This window comes from Scheffersomyces stipitis, chromosome 5, assembly GCF_000209165.1.
Source record: "Scheffersomyces stipitis CBS 6054 chromosome 5, complete sequence".
NCBI classification, from domain to species: domain Eukaryota; kingdom Fungi; phylum Ascomycota; class Pichiomycetes; order Serinales; family Debaryomycetaceae; genus Scheffersomyces; species Scheffersomyces stipitis.
Window position 1 is genome coordinate 1233657 of NC_009045.1, and position 25150 is coordinate 1258806.

The following is a 25150-nucleotide window of genomic DNA, read 5'->3' on the forward strand; positions in this document are numbered from 1 at the left end:
TATCGTACAAGTATCTGCCACCGTAATGAGTAAGCGACACACCAACATATTATGGCATAAATTGCATACAGCGAAGACTTTCGCTTATTCAAGACTGCACTGCGATTCTCTATTCTTTTTCACTAAGCTATTGCCGCAAAAATAGCTGCGAAAAATAGCTGCGAATATATCTCTCAACCTTTCTAGCCATTACTCTTCTTTAAGTTCAACAGCCGCTTTTAATACCTTGATGAACCATTCAAGCAAGGACCCAGGAACTTCTTCCCTGAAGGCAAGGAAGCCCAAGACCGTCAACAGCAGCGTCAAGCCGGATCTGATAATCAGAATTGGTATTAATAACGGTACTGAATTTAGAAATATCCCGCTCACTACATCCCAGTTTCTAGACGCATATTCAAAAGTAAGTTAGATTACATTGTACAATAACTAGATTAAATATTAACATAAAAAGGGTAAGTGGAACTTGTCCAATGTGCCCTGTCCACCTTGTATGGAGCCGGTTGGATTTTTGAAGGCTCCCGAATGCTATAGAGAATCACTCCGCAGAGAGCCAGTTCTCAAGTATTCCAAACTTGACCATTGGAATGACAAGAGCATATTCAAGAAAATTATTGTTAGACTTAGAAAGACTTTCAATGTTAGTGGCGTTTCCATTTCAATTATAGACAACACAAAAACTATGATCAAAATCGAAACGCTGTTGAATGTGAGCGAGATTCCCAGAGGCGTCTCTATAGATTGTCATGCTATTCTATCACAGGGATACTTTCTTATTTTGGATACTACAAAGGATTGGAGAACATCCCAGAATCCGTTTGTTACTGGACTACCATTTATTAAGTTCTACTGCGGTGTGCCATTGTTAACCCAGACAGGCGAAGCCATTGGCGTATTAGCTATTTTTGATTCGTTCGCGAAGCCAACGTTTTCAGAAGAGAATTGTCATAAGCTTCAGGACATCAGCAAAGAGGTCGTGGAGATGTTGGATACACCAAGCGAAACCTTCACAAAAGCAAAGAAGTCAAATGAGAGCAACCTTCAATTGGACAATGAATTAAATGAGTTGAACCAACGGCTTGGAAGAGCTACCAGCACGAAGTCCTTACTCAAGACTGTTTTTGAAAAAGATGGTTCAGGTGGTCCGTACTCCCAAAACCACAATTTTAGATTTAACAGGATACTAAAAGGCGAAGATAATAAAATGCAACACAAGATAATCTGGGATAAGCTATTCCGTATTGGTTCGTTGAAAAATGCGGCATCATCTTTGGCTAACAGTATCTCAATTATCTATAAAATTGAATTGGTCTATTTCATTGAAATAAGAATTGCTGAACCGTACCAGACAGCACCAGAATACTTCCCTGCTAATGAGGTGAAAATCGAAGCTGAAAATTACCGTCATGCCAATAAATTGATCAAAAAAGAAAACCAGGAAAGTGAGTACATGAGTAGAATCATTGGAGGTAACTCTAGTGCAACTTTTTGCCTCGACAATTCGATTTTGTACAAAGCCTTCACATCAGAATTCGGAGTTGAGTACATCAACAAGGTGACAAAATACAAGTACAATAAGGGAATCATAATGCCGTTCTACAGAAACAACTCCAAGCTTGTTCGCAAATCACAAGCATCTGACAAAAAGGTACTTGATGTATTCTTACGAAGTGGGGGGTACCTAATAGCATGTTTTAATGAGTCTGCAGAGTTTGATTTCAGCCCCGAAGTTGTATCTGAGATTTACACTCTCACTCGAATGTTGAGGAAGATATATCTCACTTCATGATTTGATAGCGTTTGATAATTAATTAGTATGAAATTCATAGCCCCATTTCTTTCATTACTTCCTCTTCGGCATCGTAGTCGGACTCTTGAGGTGGTCGTTCTTGATGAACGAATGTTTCATTAAGCAGAGCATAGAAATCATCGTCATCAGAGAAAGCGTCATGGTCAGATTCATTGTTGGTAGTATTTGTAAGATCAGATACTTGAGTTAACACTGGTATTGCTATAGGTTGAATGTTAACTTCAGATTTGTCAACTATGGTGGTATCAGTATCCGAAACACCAGTGATATCAGCCAAGTCTGGTTTAGAAACCACAATAGACAGTACTGCTATATTTGGGGAAACTGTTTCTGGAGGAGGAGGGGTGTGATACAAGTCATCGTCATCATTATCGCCAACAAATAAACCATTTGTTTCACCTGACGTTTCAGTGGATACAACGTTATTAATGTTTGATGCTTCAATAATATCTTCTGTTTCTTGATTCTCAGCATCAACAATTATATTCCCTGCTTGAAGTGTATTTTCTCGTTCTTCTTGTTCAACAATTATGCCACTAGCCTCCTTCAACTTAATGATCTCCTGTTCTATCAATTCTCTTCTGTATAGTCTTAATCTGGGGGACTTAGCTCCCAACAATCGCAACAAATGCACACAGTCTTTGAAGTTGGCTTTAGGAAACATGCCGTGGCACCACAATTGGTAGAACTGCAATACAGAGGACAAGTTATCGTATTCATGTTGAAATTTCTGTGCTCTGTGAACGCGACCGTTCTTGGATTTCTCCTCAAACTGCTTGTCATTTCTTTGTATCGTTTTCAGAAGTTTATGGTGATTCTTCAAAAGGTACCCTAACCCTTTTTGACTGAATATTCTGTTGTTATCTACACGAGCAGTTGGTTTTCTCTTAGTCAACTTAATTTGGGTATCAAGACCAAGGAGATCATCCTGTTCGGCATCCGCAACATTGGAATCTCCATCTACAGGGTCATGTTCACCGCTGGTTATATGTTGATGTACATCTTGGTCGTCGGCACGAAACGACTCAAATTGTTCCAAGGATTCCGAATAATCGTCGAGAAAGCCACTCATAATTAAGGATGTGAATTGAAGACTAGTGAAGTACGATTTTGGAGTGAAAAGAATTTCTGAAATGTAAATATAAATAAATATTCGCAGATTACGCGTTCGTGCACCGCGATCTTTAACTATGTAGACAGCTAGTAAATGTTAACTACGTAGATAATTGAGTAATGGCATGATAATACCGTCTTGGGACATACTCGGGTAGAAGTAGAGCTTCTTAAACGACTTACATGGCTTTGGTTTGAGATCCAGCTTTATGACGTTATCCGTTTATTCTTCTGTTTTAGCTCTTCTCCAATAGTTAACATTCGGCTGCGAACTGAAAATTAATTAGATAAATGATGCCTCTCAAATTATTAAATCAAATTCCTCTTATCTTTATCAACAATTTCATACAATGCAATATGCTGAGCTCTTGTCTCGTTTGAATACCATTTCAGTAGTCATTGATTTCAAGGAAGAAACGATCAAAGACATATCCAATATTCGTTTACTGGCGCCTGACAAGTTGATTTTATCAACCAAAAGGAACACTCATGAAATACTCCTTCCAAGTCGCCTAATTTCACAACCAAAACTTTCGAATTTCAAGCTTGACAACGGAGGATGTCTAAGCTTTACCCTTTCTATCGAGGCAGATACTAATAACAATTCTACAGGTATGGCAAAGTCGTTCATGTCTCAGTACAACACCAAATGGTCCTGCAAAGATCTTCAAAGGAAAACCCCTGTAATATCTGGGAACAGCAACAAATTTACCTTCAACTGCTTACAATGCAGACAAATTATAATAGACTCTCTGGACTACAAGTTCCAGGACATGCCATCAGAGTTCTGGTACGAACTCATGGATTTCTGGCATTGCCACAAACCTCACGACGACAAGCCTCACGACAAATCATACGAAGGACAACTAACACCTGCTAATGATAGACATATCATCATAGGAAACCATTATCTTCTTGTAAATAGATGTGTGAATGTAGTTGCACAAGGTGAAGACATCAAATGTAGTAGTTGTGGTGGATATTTGGGAGCAAAATTCCTGAATACCATGAGGTTGCTAAAATGGAGATTGTCACTTCAATACCAATGTGATGAGAAAGTAGAAATAGAGACGTTTCCTTCTTATTTATTCATCTACAATACGATTATAGACCGCATCAACTCATTGGCAACAAGAAAGTTCATGTTTCAGAATAAAGGCCACAAATGGTTCTTCTGGGTAATGAACGTCTCGTTGGACATTGCTATTAATGACGGTTTCTTGAAAAATACCTTAAAAGTACTCTACTGCAAAGATAATGAGGATTCAAATTCATCTGATGAATACGAGTCATTAGACATCCCATATCCTGAGCTCTTCGAAGAGTTTATTGCCCAATTAGACGGAATAAATCAGTCTTTACCGCTTTCTATGAGGAATCTATATATCAATTCTACAAAGTATGATCTAAGCTATATTTCTCAAGAGCTTCCTTGACGATAGGGACTACCTGTTTTCTGGATGCCTTGATATTCACCTGGTTATAGATCTTGAATATACCCTTGGAATCAGTATTGACTTTAGTTAACTTGGTTCCAACCTTGTCAGCACCGTAGACTGAGTCGTTCAATTGAAGTGGCTCCTTAACCAACGAGTCTAATTCGTTGAATCTGGCATTGGCCTTGTCCTCGTAGTAGTAGCAGAACTCTCTTGTATAAATGTTCGTTTCCTTCTGGGTGTAAGATGAAGTAATCACCAAGGCATCCACATTGAAGTCGACAAGAGCTTTGGATAAGGTTTCGCGTATTTCTTCGATGGTGTAGTTGGATAAGACCCATTTCAACGACTTTCCAATTGAACTGAAACCGACATTATCGCCGCTCAAAAAGCTGAATTGCTTGTAATCCTTACGCAAAACATCGACAAATCTGAATCCACTCAAGTCCTTCTTGGCAGTTTTCAACTTCTTGTAGAAGCCAGCAACGATATCATCACCAGCATCAGGGCCAACAAATTGTTTGATGATAGGAGCGTTGCCAGCGCCAAGATCTAAGATCTGCTTATATTTGCTGAAGGCAGAAACATCTCCTTCTTCCACCTTTTGGGTCATGTTGGAGGTGTCTATAAGTAAAGGACCCAATAAAAGTTCTATTATATCTGAATTTTGCTTAAGCAATGCATCGTTTCTGCCGAGCTGATCGTACCAGTAGTTGAATACCAAACATGAGTTAGAACCGTTGGAGTGGATGATTCTAGGATGAGAATCCAAGAAAACTCCCTCATCTGCATGATGGTCAATTATGCTTACAACCTTCAACTTGCCTTCGTTCATGCGCTGGTGCAAGAGGTCGCCCTGGATATTACAATGATCTACAAGAATCAACTCGTTGGTAGCTCCACCAGATAAGATTTCAAAGTCTTCTAAGAAGTACAACAAGTCTTCTGTAATAGAATGCGATTGCAACAAAGATTCGATGTCTCTTCTCAACTTGAGGTCTTCCTTCGGAATGTTAACCAATGGAATCACATAGCTGTTGTTATCTTTGAGATTTTCAAAGTACGAATATGAGACAGCACTGATAACCGAGTCCATATCTGCCGATTGGTTACCAGTGACAAACTTGTATGGAAGAGGCAATGCATTTGCATTGATTTTGCTTCGCAAGTTGACAAGAAATGTTTTCACTGACATCTTCGTGTTTTAGAATAAGTAACAGAAAAGACGCTTGTTATGTTTGGTTGAGAAATTCTTTCGGGTTCATTAATTCGTATTTGTTCGCGCTTCTGCAGCAGCAGAATAAAGTTGACAATGCACATCAGCCGTGCTGCAATAGTTTAATTGAAGTCCATAATTCCAGTACAACGTATTTTGCCATACTTTTATATGTGCTTTGTTCGTAGTATAGTGTGGTAGGCAACAAACAATTCTAAGTTAATATATACTGAAACTACGAATCCAAACCGGTTAACTTGCATGAAGTGCCAATGTACAAGTTCAATTCTGTACTACATACTCTACTAAGTCTGTAATTCATCATCCACCAGAAATGTGTAATTAGTGGTCCATATCAATATATATAATGCCTCCAAAGAAAGCTCTTCTACTTGGCGTAGTGCAACTTGATGTCCAACCATTGTCTAGCCTTGACCTCCTCAACAGACAAGGTGGTATCACCGTAGGTGATTGGTCTGAAGTAGAAGAAGAACCACACAATGCCGATGGAACATCCGGTCACAATGACTGTGCTCTTGATCTTGTTGTACACCGTAGGGCGACCGTTAGAATCACGAATATTGTTGCTCGAGATAAAATCGACCAAACCACCAGAAAACAATGCAGCCAACAAATGGGCTGGCAAGTAATGGTGCAAGAACTTTTGACGATTCATTAAGAAGAAGGGGAAGAAATGAGCACCCCATCCGGCAAAGAGGAATCCCAATGTGTTGTACAATTTGGATCTTGCTCTGTCACTCAAAATGTATACATGACGACGACGAGTGACTTGATCAGCCAACAACAACCCCAAATAGATTGAGAGGAAACAAACTTCCAACCAGAATCCAATAATATTACCGGTGAAGAATATCTGTCTACGGTTGTCGTTATCGTTGTAGAAAGATACACCGGACAAAGCCAATGGCCAGGTTTCGGGCTGTGATGCAAAAGGGTGTTCAGAAGACAACTGATTGTTGTGCTTGAACATCAATCCTTGCAATTCCCACCATTTCTTAAAGAATGACAACGTCTTGACTTGCTTGGGTACATACTTGGATCTTGGATCTATAGGGTCCATGTCTACAATGTCGTCGATAGTCCAGACGTTGTCAGAGTCTTGCGTCTTTTTGTTACCAGAGACTTCCTGATGGCCAAAACCCCATTCTGGCAAGACTTCATCGTCGTGTGTCCACATGGCCACTACGGTGTCTACATGGATAATACGCAATGGTGTACCTTTAGTCTTGATGACTCTCCTTTTGTTTTTGTTTTTGGTAGAACCGGATCCACCGAATCTCAATCTGAAGAGAGTCTCGTTGAACTTGGTCACAGCAGCGTCTTCGCCGTAAGCAATGGTGAACTCTTCATGTGTAGCTTTTAATGGGGAAGCAACATCATGGGCAAGCAAATACCCACCAGTTCCTACATGCCTGAACCTGACAACATCGTTGGTGTACACATCAGTACCTCTTGCGACGTCTTTGGAGCTAGGAACAATTTCCCAGTGGTTGTTGACGTCTTCGGCTTCTTTGCTGTCTGGGTCAAAAACACAAGTAACCTGCTGAGTATTGGACGAGACTCTTCCATCCTCATAACGCAATGGATATGAGTGTAAATGCGAGTGCAAGAAAGCGTCAGTATCTTTATGTTTTATGGTGATAAGATCGTTATAGTGAACGTTCTTGGACAATTTAGCCATAGGGGATTCGAGCAAAGTTTCCTGGAACTCAGCTGACATGAAATTGTCACCAGGGCCAGATTTGGTCAAAATGGCAAAATGCACGTAAAACCAGAACAAGTAGATAATGAAGGGCATGATGATCAATGACCACAATCTGGCTGCAAAATGCTTCGAAAACTCAGGAATTGTCAATCCCTTCTGATAATCCAACAAAATCCACAACTCGTGGATTACAGCAATGCCGATCGTCACATAAGTGAACACACCTACATATTTTGTAGAAATAACCAAAGATAAACTCACTCCAGTAGCTGTCAACCATGTCCACCACTTCTGGGAGAAGGGCTGCTTTCTGTATGTCAGGAACTTGGAGTACGCATAAATAGTCAAGGCAACAGCGAAGATCAAAGTGGCATCCAAGAGAATTAATCTAGAATCAGCTACATGGGCATTGTCGAAACAGACTATGAGAGCTGCGAAAAGACAGCCAGCAACAGAAAATCCCAACGTCTTCATTGTCAAAAACATCACAGGTACTGTAAGCGTACCCTGAATAGCCAGAAGTGCTCTCAAGGGAATGTAGGGCACTTTGTTGGTGATGTAGGAGTCGCCAATGTTCTCGAACTTAAAGGCACCATCGTAACGAATCAACCAACCAGCAAAGGCTATAAGCAACTTGGCAAAAGGAGGGTGCAAATCAAAGAAGTACGTTCTTTCCAAGTAATACGAGGCAAACTTACCGAAATGGACTTCGTCAAACACAACTTTGTCGGGTATGCTAATGTGATAGAAACGAGTGTATGCGGCCAATATGGTGATGGCTGCAAGAGCTACTTGGTACTTGTACTCTGGCTCTTTGAATCCACGAGCTTCTTCTTCCAACTCGCGGAGCTTCTTTAAGTCGTCATCTTCTTGGGCAGCAGAATTGCCAACGGCGTTCTGGCCCTTTTTTGGCCCTCTTTTCCTTAAAGTCAGCGACATCTACAGAATCTACTAATTGTTCTAGTTCTGGAAATGTTGACTGTTGAAGTGAAAATATCTGTTTCCGATGAAAAATCGTTATATGCTACCGAATTGAAGTCTGAAAAGACACACAGTATGGTATACACACAATTAGATTTGCACTGGACTTTACAAACAATTCCGATCCAGACTTAGCTGTTGTTTATGAATACGTAGAAGAAGTTCCAGGTTCTATACTTTTCATTTTTCAATTACGACACGTCAGACCCATTTGTGTGTCAACAAATGTATGCAGGATGGATGCGAAATGAAGACCAAGATTGAAGAGGCTTTGGGATATCATTGGCAAGTAGGAAAGCCTACAATGAAAATGAAAAAGATTGATATCACTTGGAGGCATGAATACGGGAGGCTTTCCCTACAATTTCAAAACTTCTACTAATTTCTACTGGGGTTTAATGAAGGAGAAATATCCGCTACTAGTAGCCTTCGAGAGTCTTTGGTGACTGCGACATTTCAGGGTAGCGCGTCTTTTTTGTGGGCAGATTACAATTATTTAATTTTGTACGTGGAGGGAACGTTGGTAATGCAATAGTTGTGAAAAAGAAAGATCACACAACTAGTAGAACTCTGAGAATATGTCTACATACTATACAATGCTTCTTTATTTCATGTCTTCTATCTTCGTATCCCAATTACAGATTCATTAATTCGTGTCTATAAATATATACAGGTGTTGCAAAAATGTCTCCTTTGAGCAACACAAAAGTAACGTCAGAGGTGAGGGCCCTATATTTTATGAACCAGTTACATGTGTTTTTTGGATCTCTTTTGATATCCACCTCTTCCTCTAATAATAGGCTGTTGCAGCGAAGTACCGACAGTCGGAACGAGATTGGCAGAAAACCGTGGTATGGCGGCAGGAGGTTGAGGAGGAGCATGAGCACCAACTTGGTTGAGATGTGGATACGTAAATTGCAGCTGTTGCAGTGGATGTTGTTGTACTCCAATAGGAACACGCGACGGAGGAGGAGTTCCCAGTTCCAAAGACGAATTGGATCTTCCCTTTTCTCCATGCATGTCGTTGATATCTCCAGGAGTAGATGGAATTCTCGTAGTACTTTTCGAACTTCTGTTGTATATAGTATTAACACCACTAGATGCGGCTCCTGGTATGGAGATTGGCTTCGATGATGACAATTGCATGATCTTGGAGTTCTTTTCTTCAAGCAATGCTTCATACCTTAAAATAGTAGTCGACAACTCTTGGATTTTCTTTTCAAAATGAGCCGTGAAAGAATTGACATTTTCATTCAAGTCAAATTTAGATGATGACAACTTGTTCTCATAGGTTCTGACAATAGACTCGTACATGTCCTGGGCCTTGGCCAACTCTGCCGCTAACTTTTGGTTCTTGTCGCTTACCAATAGGAGCTCCTCTTTCAAACTATAGATCTTCTTCTCTTGAATAGAAAGATCATGATTCTTATCTACAATATCTCTCTTTGCACTATTCTCGCCTTCGAAGTGCTCTATTTGCTTTTTGAACTCAACATTGTTCAACTCCAATTCCTGCAATCTCATTTTCAAGTTTTCAATCTCGAAATCCTTTTCTGGAACAACCTCATTCACAATCGTGTTGAAACCACTATTTATCGACCTGTTTTCACCAGAAAGGTCATCCAATCTTAATCTTAGTTCGCTATTTTCTTCTTGGAGCTCAATTATTTTCTCGGAGAGATCGAATATCTTAGATTTATGTCCTGACTTAAGGTCCTCCATTTCCAGATTTATGGACTTCAAAGAATCTTTTAACGTATCACATTCTTCTTTAAGGCTCTTTATTAACAGAATGTTATTTTTGTGCTCGATAGACTGGAAGTGAAGATTGGCTTCCCTCTGCAATTTGTTCATTTTGAGCTTGAGACGAATGTATTGGAATTTATTCAAATGCTTCATATATGACGAAAATTCCAATTCATTCTTCATTAACAACAATTCTCTCTGGTAGAAATCTAAGGCAGTTCCGTTGTGTGTACTACCATTATTCTGCAACGTTTGAGTGGAGATCATAGTAAATCCACTAGAACTAACAACCGATCCCTTGTGAACAGCAGTAGTTTCCAAAGACGTAGTTGGTGATGAGATGGGTCTCTGTATTCTCAATTCACTCTTCAATTTTTCATTAAGCAAATTAGAGGATGACTTCTTTCCCGGATCATCCATGAAAGCAGGACCTAGATTAAGGTTGGACAAGGAGAGTGCGCTTGCCTTATTGTTTGATCCGTAAAGTTTCTCGTGGGTAATAAATAATTCTGGTAAAGGTTCAGATTTGCCCAACTCTGGCACCATTTCAGAAGACGAAACCTGGCTCAAGCCATCTTCGTATCCATGATCCAATTTTTCTTCAATTCCATTTTCATTGACCGAAGTGCCATTCAAACTAGTGCTCATATTATTAACACTGCTGCTGTTGCTGTTATTCTTGTCGCTTCCTCCGTTAAATTTTACATCTTTAAACTTTATTTCAGAATGAAGAGGTGTCGTTGGGGCAAGTGTTTTTTGGTTATCAATCACAAGATTAGTTGGAACAACAGACATCTTTCTATTGTAATTCTGTAATGATTTTTGAACCATAAGCTTTGTGGAAGGGCCATCTTTAATATTAAAGTACACTGGACTTCCCACAGAAGAAGCACGGGACACATGTTGCGAGTTGGGCGCTGTGCTGAAATTGTTTCTATTGTTGAACATAATGTTGCTTCCCAAGGGGCTTCCTCCACTTATCTGATTATCTCTAAGCTTGTGGTCTTCAGAAACAACAAGCGAATCACTGATGCTTATCATGATATCTGGGTTCAAACTCAAGCAACTAACAGATATTTCACTAGGTCCAATAGACTCACCGTTATACAAATCCAATATCCATTGGATAGGGTTTTTTATTTCTTCTGAAAGCAAATTAGACCTGTCGAAATCAATAAAATTAGGGTGAATGATGAATCTTTGATATACTTTTTTGGTTTTGTCTATAACTCTCTTCTCTAACATGTGCTTTGTTGGATCATCAGGATCTTGAATCATCATATTGGTATCTAACAATTGCAAGAATTTCAACTCTATGAGCCTGGGAGGATACTTATTCAAGTAAGTAAGTGGGCTCTGACAGAACTTACTGAAATTGAACGGGAAAAGTCCATAGATCAAGGTCGCCAAATGCAGAACATCGAAGTCTAATTTGCTGTTCAATGGAACGAAAGTCATAAGTTCGTTAAAGAAATCGAAATTGGAGATCGACCAGTTTTCACCTTTATCGTGAAGGAACTTTACTAATAATTCGTATCGGTTAGGAATATATCTATCAAACTCTTCCCAATTCGTAATACGGATATAGATAATAAGCAAATCCAGTAGGTAGTTCGATATTCGATTCCCAATCTGCGGAATAAGCATAACGAGTACCGATAATGATACATAAACTAGGCTCTCTGAAAAATCATACAGTATGCACTTGAGCAAATTTGGAAAAAGAATGGTATTAGTGATTTGGAAGACTTGTGAAGTTTGAGTAGAAACCAAGGATGATAACAACGTTAAGGCACCAAATCTTTCTGAAGGTTTCTCGAAATGATTGTTCAACAAGGTGAAGTATTTCATTGTCTGTTTGAGTCCATAGTCTTGGAGAATAGTTGTGCAGTTGTGTTTAATGAAACGAAGACGTTCCTGAAAGTGTTGGCTGTCTTTGTCCTCTTCGCTAATCTTCAAATTAATATAGTCATATGATTTGTCATCAACACCGATGTATACTTGGATAACGATGTCCATCACTAAGTAGGCTATTTCCTCACGTTCTTTTCGGAGGTCTATATCATCCGTTGGCATTATATCTATGGCTACCTTAGCGATGAACTCTCTAGACTTTTGTACAAAGTTGAAGTCAAACCCCGCTGAGTCTATTGCTGGCTTTAAATAAGTTTTCACCCATAACATGACATCATCTCTTCTTAGAACAGGCAGCAATTGTCGAAGAATGTTCAAAAACATATATTCTTTCTGTAGGTTGGACAGTGGTTCGATGTAGGAGTTGTATATTCGGAATAATTCATCGTTTATGCTGGTAGACTGTCTGATGATAGAAAAAGTATTGTGTCTTTCTAAAAACTGCGAGATCACTGTGAAACATTCGGTAGCTTCTGGCGAAGCGACCCAGTGTGCTCCCGCTGAGTCGTCCCAGCTCTCGAAGACTTCATTAAGAGCCTTAATAAGGGATCGAGAAGAACCGGACATCTCTCCACTTGATTAAATGATATTGGAACAGATACAACTTGATTATTAAATATTATTAATGACTTCTAACACCCTCTACTCAGGTGATATTTAAAAACTGCTATTTGAAAACCAACTAGCGAAATGTAAAAATTAGTTCGATGCTTTCTGTCTTGATAGGCGAAAAAATGGTATTGGAAAAATCTTTTCAGATTTCTATTTTCAAAGATGAAATCACCACTATGTTCCGTATAGCTCTCCGAATTACCTTCTGCTCCTAACGAAATAATTCTAGAATGCCTTGAATAGAGCTAAAAATGTCACATCAGCTCTTAGTGTGAGACAAAAATCTGGAACAATATGAATAGTAGAGCCATTAGCGCATAGTCCTGCAGGTCGTATTTTCAGATCTTCAGTGTCATAATCCTGGAGTAGAGACCAGCTGTGGGCGTAGCTTTACTTTGGACTAGATTGTGTTTTTCTAGGTGGAGACATCAATTGAGTACATCAAGGTAGACGTTGTCAGATATTTTCGAAAGAGCACAAACGTTTGCTTTTGTTTTCGTATATTTTGGTTGGATCATCGTAGACCACGAAGAGCCTCATAAGTTTGCAGACTACATTCAATAAACCACTACAATTTCAGTATGGCTGCCCTCGATATTGTGGACGACGTGGATCTGTTTCCTTATGAATCCAATTCTGTCTCAACAGGAGAGGCTGCTGTGAAATTAGAAGACTTCTATACCCTCGTAGCCCACGAAGGTACACCTATAGGACTTGTTAGCAGTGCAATTACTAAGTATTTCAGTAAGGAGACTTCTTTTACCACGAACAATTCTGCGAAGACAATAACACTTAAACCGGAGTACAATACTTTACAACTCAGAAACGACCTTTTCGCTGAAATCAGCTCTCGCTGGAGGAATCTTCCAGAGTTCGAGGAGCTTCTTGATAAAGGCTGGAGAAACGAACTCTATACCGTATTCAATCCCTCGCATACTCCATATGTGCAAATAGAACGAGCATTTTCTGTATTGACGGGTGTTGTAACTTATGGAGCTCATTTGACAGGATATGTGCCACCAGAGAAGTCTGAGAACGGAAAGTTGAAGTTATGGATTCCTCGTCGATCCTCGACAAAACCTACATATCCTGGCATGTTAGACAATACCGTTGCTGGAGGATTGGGATATCCCCATGGAATATGGGAGACTGTAGTCAAAGAAGCCTACGAGGAGGCCGGACTTGATGAAGACTTTGTAGTTTCTCATACCAAAGGTGCTGGTGTACTTCTGTACATGTATGTGACGAGCGACGGAAGAGTCCAACCAGAAGTAGAGTACATATACGATCTCGCATTTGACAACGAGACTGAAGTAGTGCCCCTGCCTGTTGATGGCGAAGCTGAATACTTCAGTCTCATGGATGTGGATGAAGTGCTTGAGAGAGTAAAGAACAAGGAGTTCAAGCCTAACTGTGGCATAGTGATCTTTGACTTCTTAATCAGACACGGGTACATCACTCCCGAGAATGAACCAAATTACCATGAAATCGTCAGCAGATGTCATAGAAGAATGCCTTTCCCAATCAGATAGCGAAACAAAAGGATCAAGATAGAAAAAATACGATGTTACACAAGTTAGTGTAGTATTTGTATTAATGTAAAAAGGAAGCAGAAGATATAGCCCACACTAAGACACCTCTACTTTCGACTTCATATAAAAATGGGTAGAACCAGATAGATAATATTTACATCTAATAGACTATGTACACTTATACCACTATTTATCTATTGAATATTGAAGAACAAAATGAATACTAGTTATAATGGATTTTTCGCAATCGTACTACTATTTCGGTAATTTAGAAAAGGTATGTAGCTCTTATGCATTACGAGCAATAAACTCATTTTCATCTCTACGCATATTCTATAAGAGAGCAACATCCTGGAGGTCAATGTCTTCGTCTATAACACATGTCACCAGTGACCTTAAGGCGGGTGATTCGCTGGACATATTGATCGAAGCTATCCACAGATTCCATCTCCAAATCCAGCCCAGTATCGCACTTGATCCCAAAGATATCTCCAAGCCAGGAGAACTCATAGCCAAGCTCGACATTCTCCATGAATACTACCTGGAAATTAAATCTTCGCTTCAAGTCTTTCTGTCTCGCGAACATAGCCATCTCTGGCTCTCGTTTATGTGTGGGATGGTCGCAGCCCTACGTCGTTTCAATCAGTACTACTGTGTCAAATACTTGAATGCTACATACTTTGAAGCTGAGTCATACTTGACTTTGGCACCCCAGATTTCTACCAGAGTGACTCAGTACACATTTGAATATGCAGCTTACTTGAAAACGATGTTGGCTGATGATGGGGTGTCAATTGCTACCATCATAAATTGTGCTTCTTCCAGAAGTATTCGTCACTTCTTCGACATTTTGATCGATTCGCTCGATTTCATCTCTATGGATAAAGTTGAAGATGACGAAGACTTACAAAGTGCGGAAGTCATATTAGAAGCCGTTCAACATGGCTTGTTGAGATACTACGAAACTATCGACACATGCAGTTCCCAGATACGAGATAACCTTTATAACAGGGCATTCTCTACTCTTACCAATTTCTTACAAGTTGCATATACAATAGGTAAGTCTGAATTGGTCATACCGTTCTTTTCCTCGACAAGGAATGGAAGTGTTCCAATAATCAACCCTGAATCTGCAATCAATATCGTCAGAACTGATACGGTGAGCCTTGTAGACCTCATCAACTACTACAAATTCACGGCATTTAACTTGACAACTCTATCAATATCTGAAGAAAGCTGTGCAACGAAATACAACGAGCAGGCTGATTTGTACTTCAGAATTTTGCTTAGTTTCCCTAACCTTTCACGCTCTATTTTCATGAAGTTGCAATTCGGAGTAGAGGATGATCATATAAAAGATCCATTTGGACCGTCCCAACAGCTTATGCACTTAGAATTTACTCCTGGTTCTAAACAACAAGAGTCTTTGGTCAGTTTAGTTGATCGTCAAGAGATTTCGTTTATATATATCATCAACTTCTTATTGAAACTGAAGTCGTTGAGGCTGGTATTAGATGCTACTTCTCATTACAAATCCGAAATGATCTTTTTTGTTCGTTCATTGTCCTGCTCAAATGCCAAGGAGTTGGACAAATCTGCCTCAAGACCTGGAAGCGCTCATTCTAGTGTCGTTTCATTTCCAAAGTTAAACCAATTGGAACAGGAAAGAAACGATGAATTTAGAATGCAGAAAGTTCTCAATAAGCTCAAACTTAGATCTCTCAGTGCTGTGATAGTGCATGGGTCATATAAGGAGAAGCTCACGTTAATTGTCAAATTTTGTAAATTGTTAGAAACTGGATCTTTTAACTTGTCTGTCCTTTCTGCTCACTACGGGGGAAACATCAATGACCCTAACCATTTTCTCAATACTATCGGAACTCCTTCTCCTGGTAAACGTTTGCATATCATAGCCATTGATCGTATAGTAAAACTTTTGATAGTATTGGGGCTCTTCCATTTAATGGATACTATGGGTATCAATGAGGTGAGAGAAAGCTATGTGGTCGAACTCTTTTCATTGAGGGTACCAATTGAAGACTGTCTACAAATATGGCCCAAGCATAATTTCAAAATTGCTACTCTCCCAAGTGGAGATAGACTTGTTAGTTATGCAGCTCAAGTTACAAGTACTGAGGAAAGATCTTTGAGCGCTAGGTTTGCGAAGATGCAAGAGATTTCCGATACCACCAAGGAATTGCAAAAAACGGCGAAAGTATTGAACTAGGCACCAACTACGCGATTTTATATCTGTAGAAGACGACAGAATCCAGCTCATAGTATACTATTAGATATCAATTTTAGATGGACTATTCAGGTAGTAAACCTCATTTATACGAGGATGTGAGGAGCATATTTACTATAAATTTGGACAATAAGAAATATGATTTTAAAAACTTGCTACATGGTACTAACGGCCGTTGCAGCCATTTTTGATGGATGTTGTTTCACGAAGAAATAGTTTGAATAAGGGAATTCTAAGAGTTACTAAAGCTACCAATGGAGAATTTGCATATATTAGTAAGGTCGGCTCTCTAATACATAGATAAAAAATCTTCTGCGAACACATAACGAAAGTTTGTAGGAAACCAAAAGGTATCCCCAGTCTTCTTTTTATCCAGTTGATAAGCACAAAATAAATGTGTTTTTTTTTTATTTTTAACGCAGTGGCATACATTGAACATACTAACCCATATAAACAGCTATAAACTAGAGATAATCGGACTGCATTTTTTTTTACGAAATGGCATGTATTACGACTAAAGTCCAATCTATCACCTACAAAGTATATAATTCGTCCTCTAATCCATACCGAAGGATGGAGGAAATCCTAAGATAAAAACCTCCGGGTGAAATTACCTAATAACTATGATATCCTGCATATTGTCGCCACGTGCCTAAAAATCGTGATTTTGCGTTCTCTGAAAGAACTGCATTTCGATTTTTTACTATAAGGTGCTTCACTAGCTCAGTTGGCAGAGCGTCAGTCTCATAGTTTGTAAAAGTTGTGTCATCTGAAGGTCGACAGTTCGAACCTGCCGTGGAGCACTTTTTTTTTCTACAAATTGAGTGAATGAAACAGCAGTATAGATATACTATAGCAAATTGACTACCAGTAGCTCGTGCAGACACATCCCGATGCATCTGAAGAATTTTTTGGTTATTGTTGAGGTGTAGGTATATCTCAGTTGAATCTGGTTTGGACTGAGTGTGGCACATGCGCGCCTCCAGACATGAACTGAGATAAGAAAACCGTTTGATTATTCAAATATACATTTCTCTAGTTCTTTTTGAGAAACACTCCTCACCAACAAATGCAGTTGTCTACGCTTCTTAACGTACAGTATATACTTGGCTGGTTTGCCGACCAAGCTGAGCGACCAGCAGAAGGGTTGAGACGTCTTGGCCAAGAATTGGAACTTTTCCCTGAGGTAGAAGATTATAGTCAATGGCCCCCAAGTACACCTATACCCAAACCCGTTGTTTTATGGCATGGTTTGGGAGACAATTTCAATTCTTCAGGAATGCACAAGGTGGCCACCATATTTGAGCTGCTTCATCCTGATATATATGTCCATTCCGTGCAATTGGCTGAAGATCCAGCTTCAGACGAACAAAAGTCATTTGTAGGTGATGCGAACGAACAGTTGGACATTGTATGTAAGCAGCTTCTGAAAGTACCTCAATTGCGCCAGGGCTTTGATATCGTTGGGTTTTCTCAGGGTGGAGTGTTCGCCAGAGCATTAGTTGAAAGGTGTTCTCTGATTTCAGTAAGCAATTTGATTACATTTGGTGCTCCCCACAATGGAGTTCTGGAACTTCCCATGTGTAAGGATGCCAATGACTGGCTCTGTAAGAACAGAAATGAAGTTCTCAAGAAGCTGGTCTGGTTCGATAATGTACAGAAATATATCATCCCAGCACAATACTTTCGTACTCCAAAGGACTACTCGAGTTATTTGAAGTATTCCAATTTTTTAGCTGATATCAACAATGAACGGACAGAAGTCAACATTACCTACAAGAGAAACTTAAGTAAGTTGTCTAAGTTTGTAATGGTTACATTTGATGATGATACCACTTTGATTCCCAAGGACAGCGCTGGGTTCCAGGATATTGACGCTGAAACGGATGCTATTATACCTTTTGAGCAAACAATCATATACACAAGGGATTTGTTGGGACTTCAGAGCTTGCACTCTTTAGGTAAGATAGACTTCTATAGTATTGAAGGTGATCATATGCAGATTCCAGAGTCTTTCTTGGTTATGATTGGGGTTAAGTATATAGGTTCATATTGGTAGTTATGAAATAATTGGTTTAAGTGAAGAATGCCACCATTAGTAGAGCTTATTATTAACCAGCATATTTGGCACCTATTCAGTGGCATCATTTTAAGCATTAGAATAAAGTGCATCCGGTTAACCTAGTATGAAGTCGTTGTACTAACTCAAGAAAATCCCTCCTATTACTAAATGTTGTCTTTTGGAAGCTTTGGAATTGTTGCTGCTTGTAAAATTGCATGATTTACTCCCTACGGAAAGCTTGAAACTTTTATACATTTTCTCCAGCTATCAGTGTACAGAAAAAATATGTCAAATTGTCTCACACAAAAAGATCCAAGCTACTTTCCTATATTCCTCATGCTGCAATCATGACTTTTAGTGGCAACAAATCGGTTATATCATCTATTCGAAAGTAATTACCTATTCATGCTCACGTTGCCATATTTATCTCAAGTATTGCTTCGTGAAAGATAATTGTGCTCGAAAGGCTTACACAAAAGTTTTTCGGTCTGTTATACGCTTGAAAGTTCTGACTTCCCCAGTTTTCACAAATTGAAACACGCTAAGATTTGAAACAGTTAGTAAGTTTTTGTGTGATTCATTCGCATAGCCTCCAGTCCTATCGTGCTGTGCTACTCAGTCATCTATCGAATTGTGTCCGATCTCATTTATTGTTTCTGTAATAGTTGGAAATGGCTGCGAAATTTATGAAAAATAGAACCACGAGTTCTGCAAATACATTTCTCAAAATCCAATTCAACGCCCTACAGTCACTTTAGTTATAGTATTCGATTTCGGAAGAATTAAACTGCTGTTCTTCGAAAAATATCAATATCCATAGGCTTCATGTCAATGGTAAAGGTCGTGCAGGACCCTAGCATCATTGTGATAATCAAAGAGATTAAATTCTCAATTTACGTTTGCACTCTTTTTCCTTTAGGATCAAATTAATGTCAGAACAGGATAGAAAAGCAAGATTGGCTGCTTTGAGGAAGAAGCGACATTCCAAAGACAATGAAATTTCTTCTGCTTCACAAGACGCAAAGAGACATAAACCAGAACAACATGAAGAATCTAGCCATATAGAAGAACCTAGTATCAAACTAGAGCAAGAAGAGAAGTCTGCGGAGACAGCACTGACAGCTCCTACCTTAATATTACCTAATACAGATATAGTAGAAGCAGTTGCTCCGGATATTCAAGACGGAGTATTACGGAAAGCAGAAACAGCTGCCAGTGAAGGCTTACTTACCAGCGCAGTAAACACCAGACAAAAGCACATATACACAGCCGACTTGTTAGAAGAATTGGCTCCTTATCTTCGTAGGGCAAAAACAAAGACAGATAGAGCTATCTTTGGGATAGTGCAGAAGAAGTACGAAGAGTCTAAATTAATATGAATGGAATTGTTAATTACTCTCTATAGATTCTGAGACCATAAGGTCATACAATGATGATGAGTAACGAATATACACTAAAAATCGAGAAAAAGCACCGTAAGACCAACCCCAACGAGAACTTGAATTAAGACAACCTGGCCACTAGCAATTGATTTGAAAAGTATAGTAATTGCTAATTAATTCATAGTTTAGTAAAATTGAAGATTTTCACGTGATATACACTAGCTTCGTTGAATTTTATAGCTTAAAATGCTATTTCAAAAAGAACACTTATTCTCTGAAAGTCAGTTCGGAGAATGTAGGTCATTTTGTAGATTACTTCTTGTAACATAGTCCCATATTGCGTTCCATGTAGCTCGACTATCATTCACTTTCACTCGTATCAAAATGTACAAGCATTTGTGAACCTGCACTTAACTCCAAATCATTACCGCGATCGCACATTTTGTCCGGCTCCTGCCCAATTCGGCAATCTACCACATCCAATCAAATCGATTTTTCATTCGGAATATGGACGCACTCAACTCAGAACAAAAAAGTTGTCTACAATAGAAAAACCTTTACCAATCCTTTAGTACCAGCACAGTCACCAGGAATCAACCATGTCCATGATTAATAGAATTGCATTCAGGGCAGCCGCTCGTCCAGCTGTTGGCATGGCCATGCGTCCAGCTCCGTAAGTAGATTTGGCTTTCCAAACGTTTAAGACAGACTTTTTTTTGCCAATTGTTGAGTCGAAGAAGTAGATTGAAAAAAGAGACTTATGCATAGAAATGAAGCAATGAAATCAGAGAAGCTTCGGAATTGTCTTGCAGTTCTAGCACTGCTTGGTAGACGAATATAGCAATCATAAGTAAAAGAGTTAGGTCCTTCATTTCTTTGTCGATTTAACCACTACAAGTTTTTTACTGGACTAGTGGATGTACTAATTTTTCAATTTAAATCGAAAATTACAATTCGCCAACAATGCGTATTAGCAGTCAAGATGTATCCAGAAAACCAATTAAAACCAATCAGAGTCGACAATTTCGCAATTGGGTCTGTATTTTATGATCATTTTACTAACATTTCTAGAATCGGTTTGCGTTACCTCTCCACTCAGCAGCCAGAACCAAAGGCTAAGGCCAACTCCATCATCGATGCCCTCCCTGGTAACTCGTACTTGTCCAAGACAGGTCTTTTGGCTACCACCGCTGCCGCTGCCGTGTACGGTATCTCCAACGAGTTGATCATCATCCACGATGAAACCATCTTGGTTGCTACCTTTGCTGCATTCACCGCCTTGGCTGCTAAGTTCATTGCTCCATTGTACACCGAATGGGCCGACGGAGAAATCAAGAAAGTCAACGATTTGTTGAACCAATCCAGAACCAAACACGTAACAGCAGTCAAGGACAGAATTGAATCTGTTTCTCAATTGAAGGATGTTGTTTCCACCACTGAAGCATTGTTTGCCATCTCTAAGGAAACCGCTCAATTAGAAGCTGAGACCTTTGAATTGAAGCAAAAGATTGCCGTTGCCCACGAAGCCAAGGCAACCTTAGACGCCTGGGTCAGATTCGAACAACATCAAAGACAACAAGAACAGGAACAATTGGTCAAGTCTGTCTTGGAAAAGGTTAACAAAGAACTTGAAAACCCTAAGTTTCAAGAAAAGGTTTTGGCCGAATCCGTTGCTGAAGTCGAAAAGTTGTTCGCTAAGAACTAAACTCATTTTTTAAAAATTCAGTTTATTTATACACGTTAGTTACGATTAGAATTAAGATTATTCTAAAGAAGATGTAGATTGTTAAGTGAAGATACTTGTTGAGCGAAGTGTCAATTTAGTTTGTATTATGTACTAATTTATCTACTGTTATACTTTCTTGTGATCGTGTGCGATGGTTTCCATACATGCAAGGAGTTATCATCAGAAACACTGGCTACCATCCAGTCATCATGGTGAGACCAGTCAAAGTCGTTTACTCCTAACATATGGCCAGCATGTGCAAACAAAAGAGAACTAGAGTTTTCCAAATCAAACAATTTTACCAGATGATCTGTGGAAGACGAACCCAACACATTATGGTACCGTGGATGCCATTTAAGCTGTGTGATAGATTCAGTTTGTTCTTGAATCGAGTAGATAGGGTTCATTTCGCTTCCAATACCTCTTATATCGTAGACGTGGATCAGACCGTTGCTATCACCAGTAGCTATGCAATGAGAAATTCCAGGGTTGACACTGATACTGTTAACTCCAACTTCAGACAGTCTGTAACGGTGAACTAGTTTGCTTTCTTCTCTCGTGTCAAACAAAGAAATGAAACCGGCATCATCTACAGCACTAAATAGGGAGTCATGTTGAGGGAGCCATTCGATATCGTTGACACCTGTACTGCTCTCATTGTGGTAGTACCAGGATTCATTAACAACAGACTTATCCTTTACAAAATTGCTTCGAATGTCATATAGATTTATCTCGCCGTTCATACTGGCTGATACAATAGTACCTTCCTTTTGTTTGTTCCAATCGATAGCAAAGATATCGGTACCTTCTACGTCTGCGGAGTTACTGTTCTTGAGATATACCTGGACCTTATTTAGGTCGGTATCGTCTATGAGCGAGTTCTTGAAGCTTTTGTGTTTTGTTCTTTCGTATATCGCCAAGTCGCCCATATTGTTGGCGCTGGCGATGATGTTTGGTTTCTGGGGCATATACCTCACCTTGTTAACATCTCCCATATGGTTTATCTTTTGAAGCACCTTGAATTTATTGTTGACAGAAGTAGCTAATTCGAATTCCTGCTTTTCCAGATTGAAATCAAGTCGGTCAATACGGAGATTGCGATTCAAGTCAGCAAAAACAGGAACCTGGAGAATCTGGATACTATCCACTGACAGGCCCAAACTAAATGTACCATGAAGTAGTCTTTGGAAATATATATTATCAGAATCTTCAGATGAAGTTTTAGAAGTTCCGCTTTCTATTTGTCCATCAGTCCGATCAGGAAAGAACTGAACTGTTAGCGACGGCCACAAGAGTGAATTTGTCAGAAGGTAGTCGTAGAGAAAAGGTGTGTTCTTCTTCCATATTCTGTAATTTCTCTGGGTAAAATCGTCAATATAAGTCTGTTCGCTATCTTCTGGAGACATGCCCAATGCTGAGTCGTCAGGAACATCCAGACCTATGAGTTCCACATCTGTCATATTGAGTTTAAGAGCCCCTTTATGAATTTGGTGTGGTTCTGGAGATACTAGTTAAAAATGGTTGTGAAAATTAGAAAGATCAATACAGAATTGTACATTATACGCGTCCGACTATGTACAGGAATTACAAAACAGAATATATACCATATAAATAGGTGCAAATTTGTTTAGCGTATGAATCTGATTTATGATTTCCATTGAATCCGTATCTCCTACTCTACAACGCAGAACTGGTTCACTCCTCTACGATTTATATCTAATTTTGATATAACCTTTCTCTCAAATTTTTGCTATTGCTCTATCTTCATTTCTCACACAGATGTAGGTTTGAAGAATTTGTATGCGCACTAGATAAATCTTAACTACATGCACTTAAATATGGACAAAGTCTACCAGCTATGAGAGGCATACTACTCTGTGGAAATTACCTCCCCATCATAATATTGACATAAACACACAGCCATGTCAGCTGCTGATGACATTCAACTCAACGACTCAGAGTTATCGAGTCTCGCGTAGTACGTATTTCTGCAATGTATTTCCCAATTGGAATGAATTTTTCACTTCCCCAGACCTCATCTCATCGATTCGTAAATTATCGAACTAACACCAAAACCAGTTGGGACAACTTCTATGCCCGAGAAAAAAAGGAGATGATGGACAACGACGATTTTGTGGGAGAAATATGGTTTGATGAAAATGGAGCTGAAGAAAAGATGGTAGACTTTTTGGTTGAAGAGCTCAATGAAGAGCAATTATTCAACGAGAAAGAGCAAATAAAGGTGCTTGATATCGGAACCGGGAACTGTCATTTGCTAGTAAGCTTGGCAGACGCTCTCCACGAAGAATATGAAGGTACGGCCAAATTTCTCCACACAGGTATTGATTACTCTCCAAACTCCATTGAGTTCGCTCAGGCAATAGTTGATAGACAGTTTGATCCTTCCAGTCCACTCAGAGAGAACCATCAGTTTGAGTTTGAAAGAGTGGACTTATTGCAGAAGCAAAGTGCTTATTTGACCAAGAATGCAAGTAGATTCGACGTACTTCTTGACAAGGGTACTCTTGATGCCATAGCGTTGAGCCAACAACCCTTGGAAGACTTCGATGGAAAGAAACCTATGAACGTCTATGCTGGCCAGGTGGTTCAGCTCATGCACAAGGATTCACTTTTGGTGATCACCTCTTGCAACTTTACAGAAGCCGAGCTAATTACGCTTATCACCTCCGAGAAGTCGTTGTCAGTACACAAAATCTTGAAGTATCCCAAGTTTCAATTCGGGGGTACTGAGGGTACAACCATCACTACGGTGGCTTTCAAGAAAACCAAGTAGCTACTAGATTTGTATAAATTATATGTATAAAAGTACAATTAGAGAAACTAATAACTAATCATGATATTCTCATAATTCAAAGAGCACTAGTAGTCACCTGGTACTGTAAGCACACTTTGAATGTGATTACAAGGGATAGTAACTAGACACTGTTATGTTAAGCTATTGTGACTAAGTGTCTATTTCCTTCTTGAGGGCATCTACTTTTTCCACCAAATCATTTCTAAGAGCCTCCGATCCAAACTTCAACAAGTATTGGACTGGAGTGCCGTCTGCCCTGACAGAATTAAGACGAACGAACTTTCCTGGTGTCAAACTGGCTTCCAATCCTTTAAGTAGTTCAGTTTTCGAGTTAACCTTGTAGTTCAAGACTACTTTCAATAACCCTTGTGATCTCATTAATAAACGTACAGATTTGTCAGCTTTAGACTGATTCAAATGTAACGGTCCAGTGCCTCTTTCCTTCCAGCCATCTGATATGTTGGTTAAATCAAGTTCGAAAAGCTTTGCTGTAGCTGAAAAATGCGAGATTTCGTTTTCTTCACCAGTCTGGATTTTAGTTATCTGCTCAAGTTCTACTTGTTTATACTGTTGTACGGCTGGAGTCTTTTTTTCTTCCGTGTGTTCCGAGTCTTTCTTGTTTTCTCTGGCATTGCTATTACCGGAATCATCATCTAAAAATGACTTCTTGTGTAACAGCTCTTTGAATGCGTTGCCAAACTTGGAATTAGCACCAAAAGTCGACGTCACCAATGGTTTGGTTGTAGAAGTTATAGATATTTGTGGAGAAGAAGTTTCTGCAGCAGCAGCTACAGGCTCGGAGTCAAAGATACTGGGTCTATTCTTGATGGCAGTAGC

General features: G+C 39.4%; 13 protein-coding genes across 13 annotated transcripts; 7 read left to right on the top strand and 6 right to left on the bottom strand. All coding sequences in view use genetic code 12, as the record gives it.

The window, feature by feature from the left end:
* Nucleotides 1-25: 25 nt before the first annotated feature.
* PICST_32327 (predicted protein) lies at nucleotides 26-1737 on the top strand (the record flags this gene model as incomplete). Its single annotated transcript, XM_001384884.1, has 4 exons — nucleotides 26-29; nucleotides 213-400; nucleotides 452-1645; nucleotides 1720-1737. 4 exons carry the CDS (start codon nucleotides 26-28, stop codon nucleotides 1735-1737), a joined length of 1404 nt encoding a protein of 467 aa, XP_001384921.2.
* An 83-nt stretch (nucleotides 1738-1820) lies between these two features.
* PICST_32328 (predicted protein) lies at nucleotides 1821-2879 on the bottom strand (the record flags this gene model as incomplete). The annotated part of the gene is made up of 1 exon (XM_001385206.1): nucleotides 1821-2879. One exon carries the CDS (start codon nucleotides 2877-2879, stop codon nucleotides 1821-1823), a length of 1059 nt encoding a protein of 352 aa, XP_001385243.2.
* A 1393-nt stretch (nucleotides 2880-4272) lies between these two features.
* On the bottom strand, nucleotides 4273-5551 carry PPX1 (exopolyphosphatase (ExopolyPase) (Metaphosphatase); the record flags this gene model as incomplete). Its single annotated transcript, XM_001385207.1, has 1 exon — nucleotides 4273-5551. The coding sequence occupies one exon, from the start codon at nucleotides 5549-5551 to the stop codon at nucleotides 4313-4315; it is 1239 nt and encodes a 412-aa protein (XP_001385244.1).
* A 284-nt stretch (nucleotides 5552-5835) lies between these two features.
* PICST_72313 (predicted protein) lies at nucleotides 5836-8423 on the bottom strand. The gene has a single exon (XM_001385208.1). The coding sequence runs from the start codon at nucleotides 8235-8237 to the stop codon at nucleotides 5961-5963; it is 2277 nt and encodes a 758-aa protein (XP_001385245.2). The 5' UTR covers nucleotides 8238-8423; the 3' UTR covers nucleotides 5836-5960.
* Nucleotides 8424-8899: 476 nt separating this feature from the next.
* On the bottom strand, nucleotides 8900-12506 carry PICST_89961 (predicted protein; the record flags this gene model as incomplete). The annotated part of the gene is made up of 2 exons (XM_001385209.1): nucleotides 8900-9289; nucleotides 9341-12506. The coding sequence occupies 2 exons, from the start codon at nucleotides 12504-12506 to the stop codon at nucleotides 9027-9029; spliced, it is 3429 nt and encodes a 1142-aa protein (XP_001385246.2).
* Nucleotides 12507-13132: 626 nt separating this feature from the next.
* On the top strand, nucleotides 13133-14083 carry TNR3 (thiamine pyrophosphokinase; the record flags this gene model as incomplete). Its single annotated transcript, XM_001384885.1, has 1 exon — nucleotides 13133-14083. The coding sequence occupies one exon, from the start codon at nucleotides 13133-13135 to the stop codon at nucleotides 14081-14083; it is 951 nt and encodes a 316-aa protein (XP_001384922.2).
* Nucleotides 14084-14315: 232 nt separating this feature from the next.
* Nucleotides 14316-16644, top strand: PICST_67911 (predicted protein; the record flags this gene model as incomplete). Its single annotated transcript, XM_001384886.1, has 2 exons — nucleotides 14316-14360; nucleotides 14424-16644. The coding sequence occupies 2 exons, from the start codon at nucleotides 14316-14318 to the stop codon at nucleotides 16308-16310; spliced, it is 1932 nt and encodes a 643-aa protein (XP_001384923.2). The 3' UTR covers nucleotides 16311-16644.
* A 750-nt stretch (nucleotides 16645-17394) lies between these two features.
* Nucleotides 17395-18410, top strand: PICST_83712 (predicted protein). The gene has a single exon (XM_001384887.1). It carries the CDS (start codon nucleotides 17398-17400, stop codon nucleotides 18385-18387), a length of 990 nt encoding a protein of 329 aa, XP_001384924.2. The 5' UTR covers nucleotides 17395-17397; the 3' UTR covers nucleotides 18388-18410.
* A 909-nt stretch (nucleotides 18411-19319) lies between these two features.
* PICST_32335 (predicted protein) lies at nucleotides 19320-19769 on the top strand (the record flags this gene model as incomplete). Its single annotated transcript, XM_001384888.1, has 1 exon — nucleotides 19320-19769. The coding sequence occupies one exon, from the start codon at nucleotides 19320-19322 to the stop codon at nucleotides 19767-19769; it is 450 nt and encodes a 149-aa protein (XP_001384925.2).
* Nucleotides 19770-20355: 586 nt separating this feature from the next.
* Nucleotides 20356-21578, top strand: ATP4 (ATP synthase F0 sector subunit 4). Its single transcript, XM_001384889.1, has 2 exons — nucleotides 20356-20445; nucleotides 20844-21578. The coding sequence occupies exons 1-2, from the start codon at nucleotides 20372-20374 to the stop codon at nucleotides 21475-21477; spliced, it is 708 nt and encodes a 235-aa protein (XP_001384926.1). The 5' UTR covers nucleotides 20356-20371; the 3' UTR covers nucleotides 21478-21578.
* Nucleotides 21579-21614: 36 nt separating this feature from the next.
* On the bottom strand, nucleotides 21615-22904 carry MSI1 (chromatin assembly complex, subunit 3; the record flags this gene model as incomplete). Its single annotated transcript, XM_001385210.1, has 1 exon — nucleotides 21615-22904. One exon carries the CDS (start codon nucleotides 22902-22904, stop codon nucleotides 21615-21617), a length of 1290 nt encoding a protein of 429 aa, XP_001385247.2.
* A 516-nt stretch (nucleotides 22905-23420) lies between these two features.
* Nucleotides 23421-24292, top strand: PICST_32338 (predicted protein; the record flags this gene model as incomplete). Its single annotated transcript, XM_001384890.1, has 2 exons — nucleotides 23421-23476; nucleotides 23578-24292. The coding sequence occupies 2 exons, from the start codon at nucleotides 23421-23423 to the stop codon at nucleotides 24290-24292; spliced, it is 771 nt and encodes a 256-aa protein (XP_001384927.1).
* Nucleotides 24293-24463: 171 nt separating this feature from the next.
* Nucleotides 24464-25063, bottom strand: PICST_60985 (predicted protein; the record flags this gene model as incomplete). The annotated part of the gene is made up of 1 exon (XM_001385211.1): nucleotides 24464-25063. A coding segment is annotated over one exon (600 nt), but the record flags the coding sequence as incomplete, so codon positions are not given.
* Between the last annotated feature and the right edge of the window lie 87 nt (nucleotides 25064-25150).